The sequence below is a fragment of the Bactrocera oleae genome, chromosome 6 (genome assembly GCF_042242935.1).
Source record: "Bactrocera oleae isolate idBacOlea1 chromosome 6, idBacOlea1, whole genome shotgun sequence".
Lineage (NCBI taxonomy): Eukaryota > Metazoa > Arthropoda > Insecta > Diptera > Tephritidae > Bactrocera > Bactrocera oleae.
The window spans coordinates 2,647,596-2,663,571 of record NC_091540.1 but is presented as its reverse complement, the minus strand read 5'-3'; the positions used below and the strand labels follow the sequence as shown (position 1 = coordinate 2,663,571).

Here is a 15,976-nt window from a genome sequence, read left to right as displayed (position 1 = left end):
TCAAAACTTGTTAAGAAATCGTTATAGGACTAATGTAAAGTCGAAAACTTACAAACAAAGGTAGAGAAATAAATAATCCACTCATATTTGTTTTGGATTAACAATACATGGATCTCAAAATACCAGACACAATTTGAGCTTAATAACTTGTGAACGATAGAATGAAATGTCATGAAATTTTGACAGTATTCTTCTTAAGGTTAGTACTAAAAGCCAAGCAATAAGAGTTTTTAGTGGCGCGATCTCACGGACAAGGCAAAGACTTTTAATGAGCTAACAATCTTTATATTGATACATCTCTGTGTAATCATCCAACTATTTTAATTTAAACATTCTTATAAGCAGTATTCGGTTACCCAAAACTTGAAGAATGATGAATCGATTAAACAACCAGTATACACACGAACCGATTTTCTTTACAAAAATTGGCACGTAAGCTTGAAATGTACTAAATCACCAATAATTAACAGCAGCAAAATTGTTACTTTTTTTTGTAAATAATAGCTGTGCCACTTGCTTACTATATACTTTTTTTTTATTTGTCAGTAATTGTTACTGCTTAAGTACTTGCAGTAAACGTTATTTTTGTAATAGTTCTACACATTTTTTCGCCCATTTAACCACTCGTTCGTACCGGTTTCTCCATCACGTTCATTTTGTTATATTTTAATCCTATTAGTTCGCTCAGTGCCTGCGCTGATTGTTTGGGCTCTGGCTGACATCAGTAACCGGTGCGGCGGCTAAGAGTAAGAGACTCTAATTTGCAGTTGTTACTCAAGTTCTTCGCTGTGTTTTGCGCTTCTTTTTACTTAATCGCTGTTGCTGACTAAATTATTTAAGCTCCACTCCATGCTGCAGCGGTCTGTCGCTCGTGTCAGCGCGGTTCACTGTGACACAACAACTTTGTTTTTGAATTATTGTATGTAGAACTGGAATAGCATGTGATTTGCACGGTTTTCATTTCCTCTCAGAAGTATTTAAGTTTCTCAATAACATATAATACTACAATATATAGACGTACTAGCTTCATTCGAACACATGTTGGTTTCTCTTTATAGCTAATTCTTTAAGTGTTGTAAATCTTATTTTTGAGTTCATTTTCATTATTTTTTCCATTATGGTTGCCAATTACGTTTAATTTCGCTCCTAGTTCGTCTATATTTATTCCTTCAATGAACGTTTTTCTTTTTTCTTCGTATTTTCTATTTATGAAGGAGCGACTAAGTTCTCAGTCGAAGTTTTGATGATATTGTAACGCTTAAATCAGGCCTCGGATAATAACATTCCATTATGTGACCCTTTTAGTGAGACAATTTGCAGGTGATCGCGAGAGTGAGAGAAAGAGAGATTTGGCCGCATTAAAATCGGGCTCCGTTCCGGTTATGTAGATCCTGCTGTTTTCGAAAGCATCTAACTACCCGATGGAAATATATTTAATTATAACTTCAGCATGCTTCTTTCTTATATTTATGCTCAACAAATAAGTCTCTGGATTGGAAACAGTTTTGAAACAATAAGGACTCTGAACAGAACAATGTTTAGAAACATTACGCACTCTCAAACTCTAAAATTGATCGACGAGGAGCGAGCATAGTTGAAAGATTTCTATAATTTTATGCTCTTTTTTTTAGCGAATTTGGTACTACTTATAATATATCAAAGTATATCCAATCAACACTCTGGAAAATCGCAAAAGTACTAACTACAATAATTTCGTAACCTATCTTGAATTTTCTTTCAGTACTTTTTATAATGTACCTGTATTTATGAAGTCCAGCGATTCGATATCTCTCCATCTGCCAGCACCCGTTTCTTCTTGTTCCACAAAACTTTTACCCATTACCTTATGGTTTTAAGTCTACTTAATGACTTATATGCACTTGTGAATTTCAAAAAATGAAATGAGAATATTCTCCGAAAAATCGAAGTTGTTCCGACAATTAGTTTCGGAGATATGCATGAGCGCATTTGGAAGTTGAATTTAGTAAAATCGACTCCAAAAACGTAGCATTTTTCCTGACTTTCAAGTGGGTGTAATCCCTTAACAGATCTTGTACTGATAGAGTACGAATTATTGTTGGAGATATGTGAGAAGTAAGATGCGATTAATAATAAGTAATCTGAGATCTGAACTAAAATTACATTAAGAGGATCCTTTGACCATCTTATATATACAACTTTTGCGTATCAGTTCACCAGTTTACGACCTAGCCACAGGTAGACTCTAAAATCGCTGTCTTCAGTTCAAAATACTAGGTTAGATTTTAGAATGTTGCATGGGTAGATTGCAAATCAATCGATTTTCATTCATAATTCTCAGAGAATCACTTGTTTAGAGTCTACAACAGTAAAAAAATGTTACACTCAAATTTTCAAAACCCTTAGCCCACGAACTCATCTACCCACCTTAGCATATGTACTTGTTGTTCAAATATCGGGGGGTAGCAAACAAAAAGCTTAATACTTTAGTTGATTATATTTTGTTGTGCTTCTGGCTTGCCATTCGGTCTTTATTGTTCAGAGGTTACTGGCAACTGGCGCGCGCGCGTACTAAGCTTCAGCTAAAAGAAGTCCAAACTTAATAACAGCAAAACACATATTGCTTGCGAGTGTGGAAAAGTCTGTTAGCGTGAATGTATAAATGACTGACGATATCTCCCAACAACCAACGGAGACGGGAAATTGTGGGACGAAATACTATATTTATACTTATTTCCAAGTTTTAATAACTTTCCGTCTAAGCATGCCACTAGGTATTGTACGTAAGCTTGATTTTCACAATTTCTTGGTGTAAGAAAAGAGCATGAACAAATACAACAATTATTTAGCAATCGTGATGTAATCAATTAGTAGAGTGCCAGTTGGTCTGCTGGTCGGGCACACAACAACGTTGAACCGTTTCGCAGCGCTTCATTTGGGTTTGTGTTCATACCCGGCATTCACGTTGCATTCATTGTGGGTACTATTTAACATAAATAAACAATTAGGTATTCGAGAATAGGTATCTACATGGTTGTGTGTGCATGTGTAACTGTTTTCATTTTTAGAATATAACAGAACTGCTGGCGATGAGATAATTGCTTACATAAATATATGATTTATGACACTTGCTTGCGATTTTGATATTTATACACTTAAGAATATAAATATTGCAAGGTTTTCAGTAGCTATAATACTGCACGCAGTTTTTCTACTTCATTTTTAAACTTCGCTTTTCCATTTCTAATACTCGGCACGAAACCTTTGAACATACATATGTATATGGAGAGTAAACGCTTTTAAGGGACTCTAATATTTCCTAACCTTTCCCCGAAGTTTCTAAGGTTTCAAGTCACACTAACATCGAGATCCCTTGCAAAAGTCACAAATTCGTTGAGACTGAGTTTTTAGTGGTTATTATATTCAACTAATTGGCAAAACAAAGTACTTAGCCGAAGAAACAGTTAACTTTTCAAGTAAAGTCTATTTTGCTATACATCAGAAGAAGCAATAAAGTAATCTATAATCATTCCAAAAATATTTCATATGACAAGCTCTGCAGAATGATAAAACATGTGACATATTAGGAATTTTTAACTTATAGTAGGAAAACCAGAAAATAAAACAAGATAATTACGGATTTTGAGTTGTGATGACTAAGCGCGTAAGCTCGTACTACATACAAATATTTGCCAATTGCAATTAACACAGATTTTCTGAAGCATTTCCAAAAGCAAAAAAAACAAAAACAAATATACCGCTAATCATTGCTATTACATGTGGTCTTTCTTACTAGAGTAAAGTAAATACAGACATACATACATATGTACATATGTTTTGAATGAGTTGCAGCAGCAACCGCAGCTTGAACACCTACCTCGGCTTTCCACCTTGGTGCCGTATTTTTTAATGCACAAAATTCCATTGTGTGCGTTTTTTATCACCGTTATGCGATTAGTTATTTGTCTGCGATAAAATATGAGAGACAGGCATGACAGTCTGTACAAACATACACATGTACATGTGTACACAACTCACGAGCTGTAATCATCAGACCAGTAGATGCAGTCGCGTCAAATAATAATTCACACGTAACTAATTGAATTAATAGAAGAGTAAAAGAAAATTAAAAAAGAATAAAAAATCACGCTACAGGAAAACACATACATATACATACATATATGGATATACATTTCTATACATACAAACGTGGCTTCGCATATTTACTTCTCAAAATCGAGGACTGAGCTACGGTGCGCCGCCATCAGCAAACACGAAGCTTTTATTAAATAAATTAGTCGTAAAGGAAGCATTAAAACACTAATAATAATAGCAATAATAATAAAATACCAAATAATGCCAGCGAATTGAAAATGTGTGTTGAAAAAAAAACGGTTTTTTTTCTGACTTTTCGTGTGGAAAAGATTTACGACTGAACTGAATGTGCAATGATGGTATAAGAAACGAAAAACAAATGGCTAAATAACGTTGCAACAGGTGGGTAGATTTGAAAAAAGGCGAAAGTGAGACAAGTTTAATGAAATACAGTGAAATGGAAAAGTGATTGATCAAAAAATCAAAAAAAAAACAAAAACAATTAATATTGGCAGATAAGAAAAATAAAGAAAAATGTCTGTAATTGATAGAAGAACATTTATCTATACGATAAGTGGAATTGCAATTGTTTTCCAAAAAGAAAACCCATTATAGCAGACTCGCTCCTTCAATATGACAAGAACAAGGCTATAATATTTCAAATAAAGCTGTAAAATAAACTTTAAGGATATTTTAACCTATTTGAAGATAGAAACCCGAAACTATGAACAGTAGGAACAGCTTTTGTTATATTTTAACGGAATTAACTGTTAGGCACTATTTAGAAATTTATGGGTCTTCCAATCTACCATTGACTATGGTATTCATCAATCATGAACTCTTAGAAAAGGATTTTGCATTACCAACTCAAACGTTATGCTTTTTAAACGCTTCCGCCGAAGCTTTTATTCAACAATTTGAGAAATGACACAAAACTCCGACTTGTTCGAGAAATTTAAAGCACATATTCCTTAATCTTTGATGGAGTAAATACAAATCAACCCTCTTTTTAAACCCAGTAATAATTATAAATCTGGAATCATGTAATATAAATCAATTTAAATGTTTGTAAATTTAAAGCAGTTTTGTCTGTTGTGTTCCAAGGAATGAAATCTCTTTATAATATATTCTGGAATATAATACCAGAAAAGCGAAATTCGATTTGCGCATTAAAAGTGTTTCTTTGAAAATACGACTTGAAGAACGAAGGTTCAAAACCTCTCTGAAGATGAAACAAAAGTTTTAGATAAAGTATATTTCTAATAATAGTTGTCTCTCGGCAATCGATATCAAATTTCCTTACGAAGTTCTGACATGAAAAAGCAACTCATACAAACCTTTCCGTCGTTTTGAGGGAAACTGAAACAAGTAGAACCTACATTTGTCAGTTAACTCCAAGTACCAGTAATACCACATAAGAAGCTGGACCACAGACAATATAGAATTTAAAGTAATATTTCAAAGAATATATGTGGTATGAAAACAAAGCAGAGATACTCGAGTAATTTAAAACTAACTTTATCATAAAAGACAAATCCAGTTGCGCTCACACAAATCAATATATTATATGAACCATAAGCCACAAGTACCATTATTATTATTATTAAAAATTCAATGAAGTATATAAATTGAAAGATTAATAACATAAAATTCAGAGAAATGATCTTAAATCAATTAAAAAACACTCATCAAGCGAATGGATGTTGTGGGCACTGCAAAAGAGAAAAAAAAATGTTTATACTAAAGCAAACAACAGAATGGAGGAGAACTCAACAGCTGGTCCAAAAGACAAACAAATATCGAAGCGAAAAAATCAAATAAATGTCTTGAAAGACAAACACACAAGACTTTACGGTGGGCATAAGACAAGCTGGAAGAATTTATAATTTGCAAACAAAATTTTTGACCAAATGCAAAATTTCGGAGCAACTTGAAAGCAAGTACAAAAACAACACAGCCATTAATAATTATAATAAAAGAGAAACGCCAGAGGATGCGGACGGTGTTTGGGCAAAGGCCGAAGAGTGATATGTTACGAATGGCACGAAATAAATTGGTCAAGTGTGCATGCGATTTGCTTATATACGTTATATTGTTTATGGGGTACCTCAGACCGATATAGCAGTTTACTGTAAATAAAAGAATTTATATTTAAAGCTACAAGGTGTTGCCGGATTTTATTTTTGCTGTAAAAAGCTAATATAAGTTTACGTTAATTTGTGTTAAATAAAAGTCAAAAGTGGTTTTGAATTTTGCTTTTACTTATTCTCCAGTGCAGGCTTTTTAAGAATTTCAAACGGGCCTTTTAATGTAGTCAATTAGTTTCTAATTGTTTCAGATAATATTTGTATTTAGACTTTTTTCATATAACCTAAATTTTTATGTGAAAAATTCAAATAACCAAGTTTTTAGGTTTTTATTTTTATATTGTTGTTGTTTTATTTTTACATTGTTTTCTTTCACGAAATTTGCAGTTAACTTAGCTACTAATGTCCCAGATACACGGTAATGTTTTAATTGAAAGCATTGAAGAAGAAACCTTATTTCGACTAAAAATCGAAAAAATCCAAATTTTCAATCAAAAAATCTCACGTTGAAATTTCAGATTTTTTAAAAAAGTCAGTAAGCTTTATGTTTATTGAAATTTTCATTTTCTAATGGTATAAAAATATATACATGTACTGTATGGTAATGGTAAATTTGCTCAGAAAATGTAAAAAAAAACTTCACAAATAACCCCTTAAAAGAACGCCCTTCTTGTTTACCATGACTTCTAGATATAATGCAGCCGAGAATTTTATCTTGGCACAATCGTAAGGAAACTTCTGCATATTGAAGAAATGTTCAATGAATTTGGTTTATCAGCGCATACACCGAACAACATTTGTATCGGTGAATCGATTAGATAAGAAGAAGTTTTGACCATGAAATACTTGTATGGGCAAATTAAGAATATTAGATAAGAGCTACGAATACTAAGACGTTATCAGCACGCGTAAACATACTTAGTTAACTGATTTTAGCTATTGCTCATTTGATTTATCAGCTTAGCCTATATTCGCCCATAAAGAAAATGTGACACTCGTATGACATAAATAATAGTTTCGGTGGAGTTAAGCAGTTAAATTGACAAAATGGCAGCGTTTAAAAAATAGGTTGAACTTTACGCAAAATTTTGGTCGTCTTTGGTCTGTCGAAATTCGATTTTTGATCAGATCAAAAAACTGATAGGTCAATGTAGGGAGAACTATGTATGTACAGAACATACAGAAAAAATGTAAAGTGATCGGATCGTTTCTATCTGAGTAATCACTCAATTAAATTTTAAATATAAAGTTTTGAGAAAAAGGTGTTTAACGATAACTGATGGAGCTGATTGAACTGAGCGGCTACACTTTAGAATGCAATACAAAAACTATTTGAGATATTGAGTTGAAAGTACCAAACGCAACACCCTATACATATCTACTTCTATATATATATATTAGCATTTTTGTACTACATATAAAATATACATATGTATATACATCTACTTGTCTATGTATATGTACGTATGTATATTGTCATTGAAAGTGTGACCGTGCAGTGTGCGGCTACTGACCAAACGGAACATCTCCACTTGATCGGTGACCAGTAATCGGTGTTGCCGTGAATGCATGTCAGTGTGTCATGTAATCTAACAGTTTAAGTGACTGCACTAGAAATTGCGTTTTCAGTTGCACATAATCGCACACACATATACATATGTACATACAGGTAACAAGCGTATGTATGTATACGGAGAGCATGCATTTTTCCAATGCACACAAATCGAAGCGGATTATGGCTGGAATTTTGTTAGATAAATGGCATGCGATGGTCAACTCCCAACTTGCGAATCCGGTTAAACAGCACGAAATGCAATGCAAAAGAGAAACCCACTAACCACAGTTATAGTGCATATACCATATATATGTGTACATATGTACATAGCATGTATGCAAAAGTTTATGTTGTCTCTAATCATTTGATATATTTTTGTACAAACATACTACATACATGCATACATTCACACATACATTTACACATATATGTATGTATATACAACCAGTTAGCTGCATAGCCATACAGTTGGCTGTCCTGTTGGTTTGGCATACAAACAACAAACACACAGGTGCACAGCCACTACTAACACCGTTCATTCCGACTGTTGTTGTTGCCCCCAAAAGCAAATCAGATTTTGTTTAGTCTTTCTCTCTTTTTTCTGATTGGAAATTAGTGACCATGTGTTTGATTTCGCAGCTGCCAATTTTACCCATAAATTACTTGTTTACCGTTGTATTTGTAGAAAAGGAAATTTCAGAAAGTTGGCTTCCATTCAGATTTAGTGTCACGTTAGGTTAGTTAGCCAATTAATTGTGTTCTTGTAGCCAAGTGAAATCGGAATGGATGCAAGGAAGACTGCTAAGGAGAGCTTAGCAAGATATAACATATGCGTAAAAAATGATGGCAGTGAAAGCAGATTTTGTTGGATTTTATTGATTTTATTCTAAAAATTAATAATTGGAAAGCCTCCTAGTGAAGGTTAGGTTATGCATACATAGACCGAGTGAATTTAAGTAAGGCCAGATAGAGGTTCAGTTCAACTTGAGCTCAAGTATTCCTCATACAAAACGTTAATGCTTTTTGCGAACTTTAAGCGTGACATGATATCTAATTTTGATACTTAATGTAATCCCTTTAACTACTAAGCTCTTAGATATCTAAGACGAATTCTAGTTAAATCTGAATAGAAACAAAAGAGGTGTTCCAGCGTCACTCATGTCTATTTCCTGAACTTGCTTTCCGGCCGCTACGTTAACAACAAACCGGCTAAGGATCGCCATCTGCATTCTAAACGTGTTACTAATCGAGAATCGAAGAGAGGTATTGATCGAAGGAAAAAGTATTTGATTATAATTTCACACTTTTAAGCCATTCTAAAGTGTTAATTTTTTTTCATAAAAAAATAGGAAGCATCCATTTTGTCTAAAATCCAAATTTCGACTAGTCCTTCGTACATTACCTGAATTAATCTATTGTATTTTATTCTTTTGGCTTTTGGATTTGACATAATTTTTAACAGAAAAATTTTCCCCACCGCCAGACATTTTTTTGGAGGTCCATCTACCGATCGGCTACGTGATTAAAGTACAATAAATTCTGTGCATGTAAATTCTATAAAATATTATATAGTACATGTAAATAGTAAAAATTATTAGTGGACAATAAGTTTACCTTAAAAATATGTAGTTCGCCTTCTTACTTCAAAAATCAATCAGAAAACCATTCTTATTTCCATCATTGTATATAAAATGCTTTTTAAATATTTTTCACTTTATCGTCCACTTGCTTACACTGGAATTTCTTGAATTTAAATCAATATAAATAAATATACATAATTTTCATTTAAATTTTTCAACAATAACTTATTATTTTTCACTGCTTTTAACTTTAATTTATTTCTTCGTTGAACCGAATTTTGTTATTACTATTATTTTTTAATAAACACGCACAAACATAAAACGGCGAATAATATGGCAGAACATAAACAACAAATTGAATACTGCGAACAATATGAAAAACAAATACACCATAAAACGATAGAAAAAACAACAGCAACAACACGCACTGCGCAGAATGCCCAACAACACCTGTGCGCCGGCAAAGCAGTACTATCCAACTTGGCTATTAATGGTTAGTACCTATGCACATACAAATGTACATACATACATACATACGTACATAGTTGGTGTTTTCATGAAACTTTCGCCTGTTGCGCCTGCGCTATGCTATTGTCATGCACGGGAAGATGAGGAAAAAAGGAAGTACAAAACTGCTGCAAAAGCCAATGTTTGCGGCCTATTATTTTTTGTTGGTTGGCGTGCTATATGGACTGTGTATTTTGTAAAAAGGTATGTAAAAGCCTGACTCTCGCAGTAGGTGCCGGTCGGACGATGCACTGTTGCACGCTTCAATGCATAACGGCGTCGACCAACTTCAACTGAAACACGGGTTATATATTGTTAGTAGCAGCAGCAACAACAAACAATAAACAAAGTAAGTGAAAAAGTTATAGCAACAGCAGTTCGTTGATATTCAAAAAAGGGGACACTTTGTTACCACAAACACGGCTGTTGCCACAAAAATGGTTATTGCTTTTGACACTTTTTTGTTACGCTTTTACACTTGACAGCTGCAACACTGTAGTGCTGCTTTGCTTATTTTAATTTATTTTAATATCAGTCACTTTTGACTGCACTAAATGCACTACAATTACTCGAACGGTGCAACAATTTTCATTTATGCTCCACATTATCTTCACTGGCAAGTTGCAACATATGCGCACACATTTTAAGACACAAATGCATAGATATTTAGATATTTATGTACGCCGCACACAAACCGGGCCAACGAACATCTAATAGGCCAACAAGAATGCTCACCACCATTTACTCTACACAGTTACGCCTTGTCCGTTTTCTTTCTACGTCTACAAAACTGTTTTCAACTTTATTAATGCTTTATTAACTTTCTTTCGTCGGTTTATTTGCTGCTTTTGGTTGGATCTTCTTGCGCTTTACCCGATTTTCATAAATTTACGGTTATTACTAACTGCAATTTTAATTGAGTGCAATAAAATTTGAAGTTTGTTAAACACGCACCGGAAATTAACGTAAAGAATAACGTTTATAAATATGCGAACTCAATATTTTAACACAAAATTACACGAATAACACCGCTAAGAGTGTAGCAACGCGTCAAGGAGACGAAAGTGAAACAAATGAAACGAGTTTACAAATGCATTGTGGGAAATTGTAAAAATAAACACGCAGCAGCGAAGTTGCTTGCGTTGAATTTATTTGATATCGTTCAAGATAAATTCGCCGATATGAGTGATCAGCAAACAGCTGTTGGCACAGGGTTGCAATATTTTTCTCGTTAAAAGTGTTTATGGTGTTCACAATGTCAAGCTCTTTACAAAAATCAAAAAGGGGGTTATATTTTTCTAAATTAATTCGGAATCTTTTTGCAACAATAGCAATTTTATAGATGAATATTCAAGTTATGGTACACACAAATTTAAAACTAAAATGTCATTAAAAGTGATAACCTGCAAATGAATTTAAATCAATAATTAACAAAAAATTGACATCGAAAACGCGTTCGTTGTTTAAGTCTTTTATGCGGCTAAATCAAAACATAATCTCAAACAACACTAACAATAGTTGTTGTTATAGCGGTTATCTTATCCCCGGTTGAGTGCTAAGGTTCGGGTTGGTTGTCATTGAAGTCATCTAACGATAAATTAAGGAAATATGCTGTTTCGACGAGGTCGGACCATAGGGAGTAATGAGTTAGATGAGTGGGGTTCGCTGGGCATGCAAAGAGGTGGTCGGTTCTGTATAAGTAGGAGGACCCATTACAGTATCCAGAGCGAAGTAGTGTAAGGGTCACTCTCGATTACAGGGGCAACTCCAGCTCTTCGTCTGCAATGGGTGGTGGTTTCACTTCAAGTACGCCATTCTCTGAAAGAGAGTCGGTGAAGGTGTTAATCGATCTACTTTCAATGGCCGTAAGTGCGTGTCTAAAGTTAGTTGCATCCGAAGTCTGGTCGGCGTACTGTTAGATGTCGTCGAGGTAATTAAAGAAAATAACTCTTGATGTTTCTAGGAGGCGGCTCTGCTTCAAGCAGACGACTGCAAGGATGGTTTCTACTGGGAGACGAGCTCATTAAGTTTCTTAACCAGAAGCAGGCGGGCCTTGGATCAAGGATCACTCTTGCTGTAGTAGTGAAGATCCTTCGTTTGCGTACTTTATGACCGGCCGCCCGTTGGCTTGCATGTTGCCAACAAAGTTTCTTTGTTTTTTCCTATGAGCTGTTAGCAAACGACTTGAGGATTTTGTTGCGGCTATGTACTTTGGCAGTTATCGCGGTCGTAGGAAGAGTGAAGGAGCACAGGCCGAGTGTAACACCTAAAATCTTAGTTATTGATAGTCGAAATTTCAATACCATCGGCTGTAATGCTAAGATTCAGTCTGTGCTCCTTCATCCAGTTCATGGATAAGATTGCTGTGAATTTAAAGGGGGAGAGTGTCAAACTCCTTGCAGATAAGAAGCGAGAAAGGTCGGATATATAGCCGTTTATATTCGAACACAGGCCATCGATTTCATTGCCCGACGTCAATATTGTGCAATCATCAGCGTACGAGGTGATGGAAAATCCCTTTGGTAGTTGAGAGACTTTCGAAATGTAAAAGTTAAACAGTAACGGGTTGCGGACACTCCCCCGCAGAATGTAGTTTTGAGCCTCTCAATGTAGTTTTCACCTCGAAAGAGTACGGATGAATATCGACCTCTCATGTAGTTCATAATCCACCGCTTCAACCCTGGAGGGAGCGTGCTTTGTTCTATGTCCACAAGTAGCGTTATGTGATTGACTGTGTCAAAAGCTTTTGACAAAAGGATCGTCCTCTCACAGGGTGGCTTTGGATTTCGTATTTCAAGAGTGATCTGCGACAGGTTGAGGACCCTAGCTACGTAGCTTACTCCCGTCGATCCTGGATGATTTAGCATCAATATGCTTATGCCATCGGGGCCAATGGGCTTGGATAACTTAGCCTTGTTGATGACGCTCCGGACCTCCTCATCGGTGAAAGTAAATGGCGTTGTAAACAAACAATGCTACTGTTTTTTGCATTTATTATTTGACTAATATTACACGCGCCGAGTGACACAATATTCAAAATAAACGATTATTGAGTAAAAGCTATAAAATATAACATGTAACAAATGAAATTGAAAATAATATTATGTAAGTAGAAATTAAACTATGTATATCGGAGCTATAAATACATCCACAACGCAGATATATAAAATAATGACAAGTTAAAAATAATGATAATCAAATGTTAAATAAACGAAATTAGCGCTAACAGAAAGTACAAGTAAAAATAAAATAACACAAAGAATGCGTAATAATGACAATTTAAACTGGATGCTACATAAAATTTCTTCGAAAATCGTAACTATTTTTATAATGTATATATGTAATTGTTGTAAACGACATGATTAATGAAATAGGCTAATTAATTGTATACAGCTAGCAAAGTGAGCTTTAGTAGGCGCTCTACTTTTTATTTGCTGCACAAACTTTTCAAGCGGCGGCGCTACTTAGGTGGAGTGCTTTTTGCTGCACGGCAGTCTCATATATATAAAAAATTTGTTATTCTAAAAATCATGGCAGTCTTAAAATTAATTAATTTTCTAACATGCTATTATTACAATTACTATAAAACTTGGCTTTGAATATTGCATACGAGACAATAATTGCGCGTATATAACTACGAATTATACAAATATAAGTTATTAAGTAAGTATTTTAGCTAATGCAAAAAGGCAGCTGACAACCGTGATATAAATGCGTTTTATGAAATATGTTTGGCAACGTAAGTATTGCAATTGTCTGTCGTCAAGATGCAACGATGTTGATGTCCGAGCACTTCGATGGTGTTGAACAACAAACCATGCTTACGTCAAGTTGTGTTGTTGGCGATAGCGCGCCATCACTCTTTTGACTTGCGCCCATGGAGCAGGTGGAAGAACAACCACTGGCCGGCATCTCATTGAAGCCACTATCGACACGATAGAATACGGCGCGCGTTTCCGCAGCGCTAACAATAGCTTGCTTGTCAACACCATTACGCTGGTCGTTAACTTTTTGCAACTGTTGTTGCTGCTGTAATGCATGTTCTTTAACAATCAATTCATCCACTATGTTTATATCAATGCGCGGCAAATCTATTGGCGATATTGGTAAGTTTTGTTTTTCTGCTTTTTGCTTTTCATCGGCCACTTGCTCTTCTTCATCATCTAGCCAATTAAGCGAAAAGGATTGTGATAAATTTTTGCGACTCGCCGAACGTCTTTTACTACGCGGCGTATCCGCGGAGCTCGAACTACAATTGAAATTTTGTGCGGACAACTGCGACACTTGCATTTCATCGTCATCAAGTAACTCTTGCGTTTCGTCGGGAGCGAATATATCATGCTCTTGTGTTTTAGTATCACGACCCGTGGTTGTTGTTGGTTTTATGCACTTCGCACTATTCACCGCTAAACGACTGATTTTCATATTGAAACTGCTATCAATTGAATGATGACCGATTGCCGATTCCAATTCAGTAGAGCAATATGCCAAACGTAATGGTGAAGAACTACGATCAGGCGTAAATTTGTCACCGTTGGTGTTACCAGCATCAATACAAGCTAAAGAGAGATCTCCGTTTATAGTTGCTTCACTCTGGTTCAGCGCATTGCAACGATAGGTATTTTTGGAATCTTGCTGTGATTTGTTTGTAACCTCCCGTTTGTCATGACACCGTCTACTCGTTTGTCGTACCGGTGGATGTATTGGTGACAGCTGCTCGACATCATCTAGTTCCTGTAGAAAAGTTTGAATACGTGATTTCAAGCCAGAGTGACGTTTTTGCGGCGAATGTGGCGAGTTGGATAGACCATCGGATGCTGAAATTGGAGAAAGCGAGCCGAATGAACTCTTGTCCATAGAATCTGAAAGAGTGCCAACTATGGCAAAATGACCACCACGCGTACTTTCACAAGCGGAAGATGGACTGGAGTTGGAATATGTCGTTTTACTTTTGGATTCAGTTGTCGATGTTCTACCCTCTTCGAGTACTACAATATTATTCATATCGAATAGTTTACGTCGCAATGAAATGTCTTTAGCATCACTAAAGGTATATGCATTTGAATCGCTACTAAACCGTATTTGCGAATCGGCGTCACAGTTTGTCCGATCAGCAATTGCTAAATGTGGTTGAAAATATGGCATTAGTGCTTCTTCTACAGCGCGGGGCAAGATTACCGGCAATGATAATTCTGTTTGTGTGCCACAATCACGTATACGTCGTCCTGGTTTAGTAATAGGTGTATTGCCATTTAATTCGGAAAGTATGATGCGATGACTTCGTAAAGGGCAATCAACTGGGCTCGGCACAATTTGATGTTCCTTGAAATAAGAACTTATAGCCGATTGAGCTTTGGCTTCATAATCAGGGTCGGGCGAGTCGTGAAATTGCGTTTCGTGCGGCTCGACATGCGCTGGTTTTAATGAAGACACTTCATCGATATTCCATTCGAAATGTGTTGACGACAGTTGGGGTGTCGAAGGCCGCTGAAACAAGGATGGGCTACGCAAGCATTATAATTATTTATGTGAAGGTAGGAAAGCTATATTTTACACAAACCTGGCAATTAGTGGTAAATGCAAGCGCTCCGCTAAGACTGGTTCGAAAGGATTGCGTATGCGTTGAAATCGTTTCGCTGGCGGCGTACTCATGAGGGTGGAACAAGTTATTTGCTTTGACGAACTACTGCCAATACTGCTTATAGTTGATATGCTACAACCTATCGCCTTACTTGGTGTACGTGGATGCATTTTCTTATGACATCTCCCATTACCGGGTGTAGTTATCAATTCTAAATTTTCGTTACCCACTTTGTGTGTCAATTTACCACTCATATGGACCGCTGAAAATAGCTTCAGTGGTGTTGCAGTCTTTTCATAATCCATATTAATTAAAAGCACAATTAAAAGATAGAAGTTTATTTAATCGCGGATATACGCCCGCTGCCCATCCAAAATTCGAAATATAGCAGATATTGAAATTACCCTAACAACCGTTTGCCGTGATTGGATATGGGAAATTTAGCGCAGTGTTGCAATTGCGTTTAAAAATATATGCAGAGAATGCAAACTGTATCTAATTTAAATAAATTATTTATTTACATTCTCTGGTATATGTGATAATAATAAACATAAATGGAATGTGATATTTTAAATACTACAAACTGTTTTCT

At 35.5% G+C, this 15,976-nt stretch overlaps 2 protein-coding genes across 5 annotated transcripts in view; both read right to left on the bottom strand.

Moving 5' to 3' along the window:
• The window catches only part of MYPT-75D (Myosin phosphatase targeting subunit 75D), a 74,080-nt gene extending 63,124 nt beyond the window's left edge, over window positions 1–10,956 (bottom strand). Inside the window, exons 1-2 of one of the 4 annotated variants that reach the window (XM_070112009.1) lie at window positions 10,539–10,956; window positions 9,331–9,459 (exon numbers count right to left, since the gene is read on the bottom strand). The gene's annotated coding sequence lies outside the window, so the exon portion shown is untranslated. Of the gene's footprint in view, window positions 1–634; window positions 950–9,118; window positions 9,177–9,330; window positions 9,460–10,538 lie in introns of those variants that run through there. The other 3 variants (XM_070112010.1, XM_070112011.1, XM_036358415.2) reach the window with 3 other exon arrangements.
• Window positions 10,957–12,779: 1,823 nt separating this feature from the next.
• Window positions 12,780–15,782, bottom strand: bora (aurora kinase A activator-like protein bora). The gene is made up of 2 exons (XM_014244452.3): window positions 15,364–15,782; window positions 12,780–15,306 (listed from the first exon to the last, which is right to left on the bottom strand). Exons 1-2 carry the CDS (start codon window positions 15,687–15,689, stop codon window positions 13,566–13,568), a joined length of 2,067 nt encoding a protein of 688 aa, XP_014099927.2. The 5' UTR covers window positions 15,690–15,782; the 3' UTR covers window positions 12,780–13,565.
• Between the last annotated feature and the right edge of the window lie 194 nt (window positions 15,783–15,976).

Excerpts from the sequence above, each read along its gene's own strand:
- bora (XM_014244452.3), bottom strand. The coding sequence starts at position 15,689 with ATGGATTATGAAAAGACTGCAACACCACTGAAGCTATTTTCAGCGGTC. Across the intron at positions 15,307-15,363 it reads CATTTACCACTAATTGCCAG|CCCATCCTTGTTTCAGCGGC; the intron begins GTTTGTGTAAAA and ends ATGCTTGCGTAG.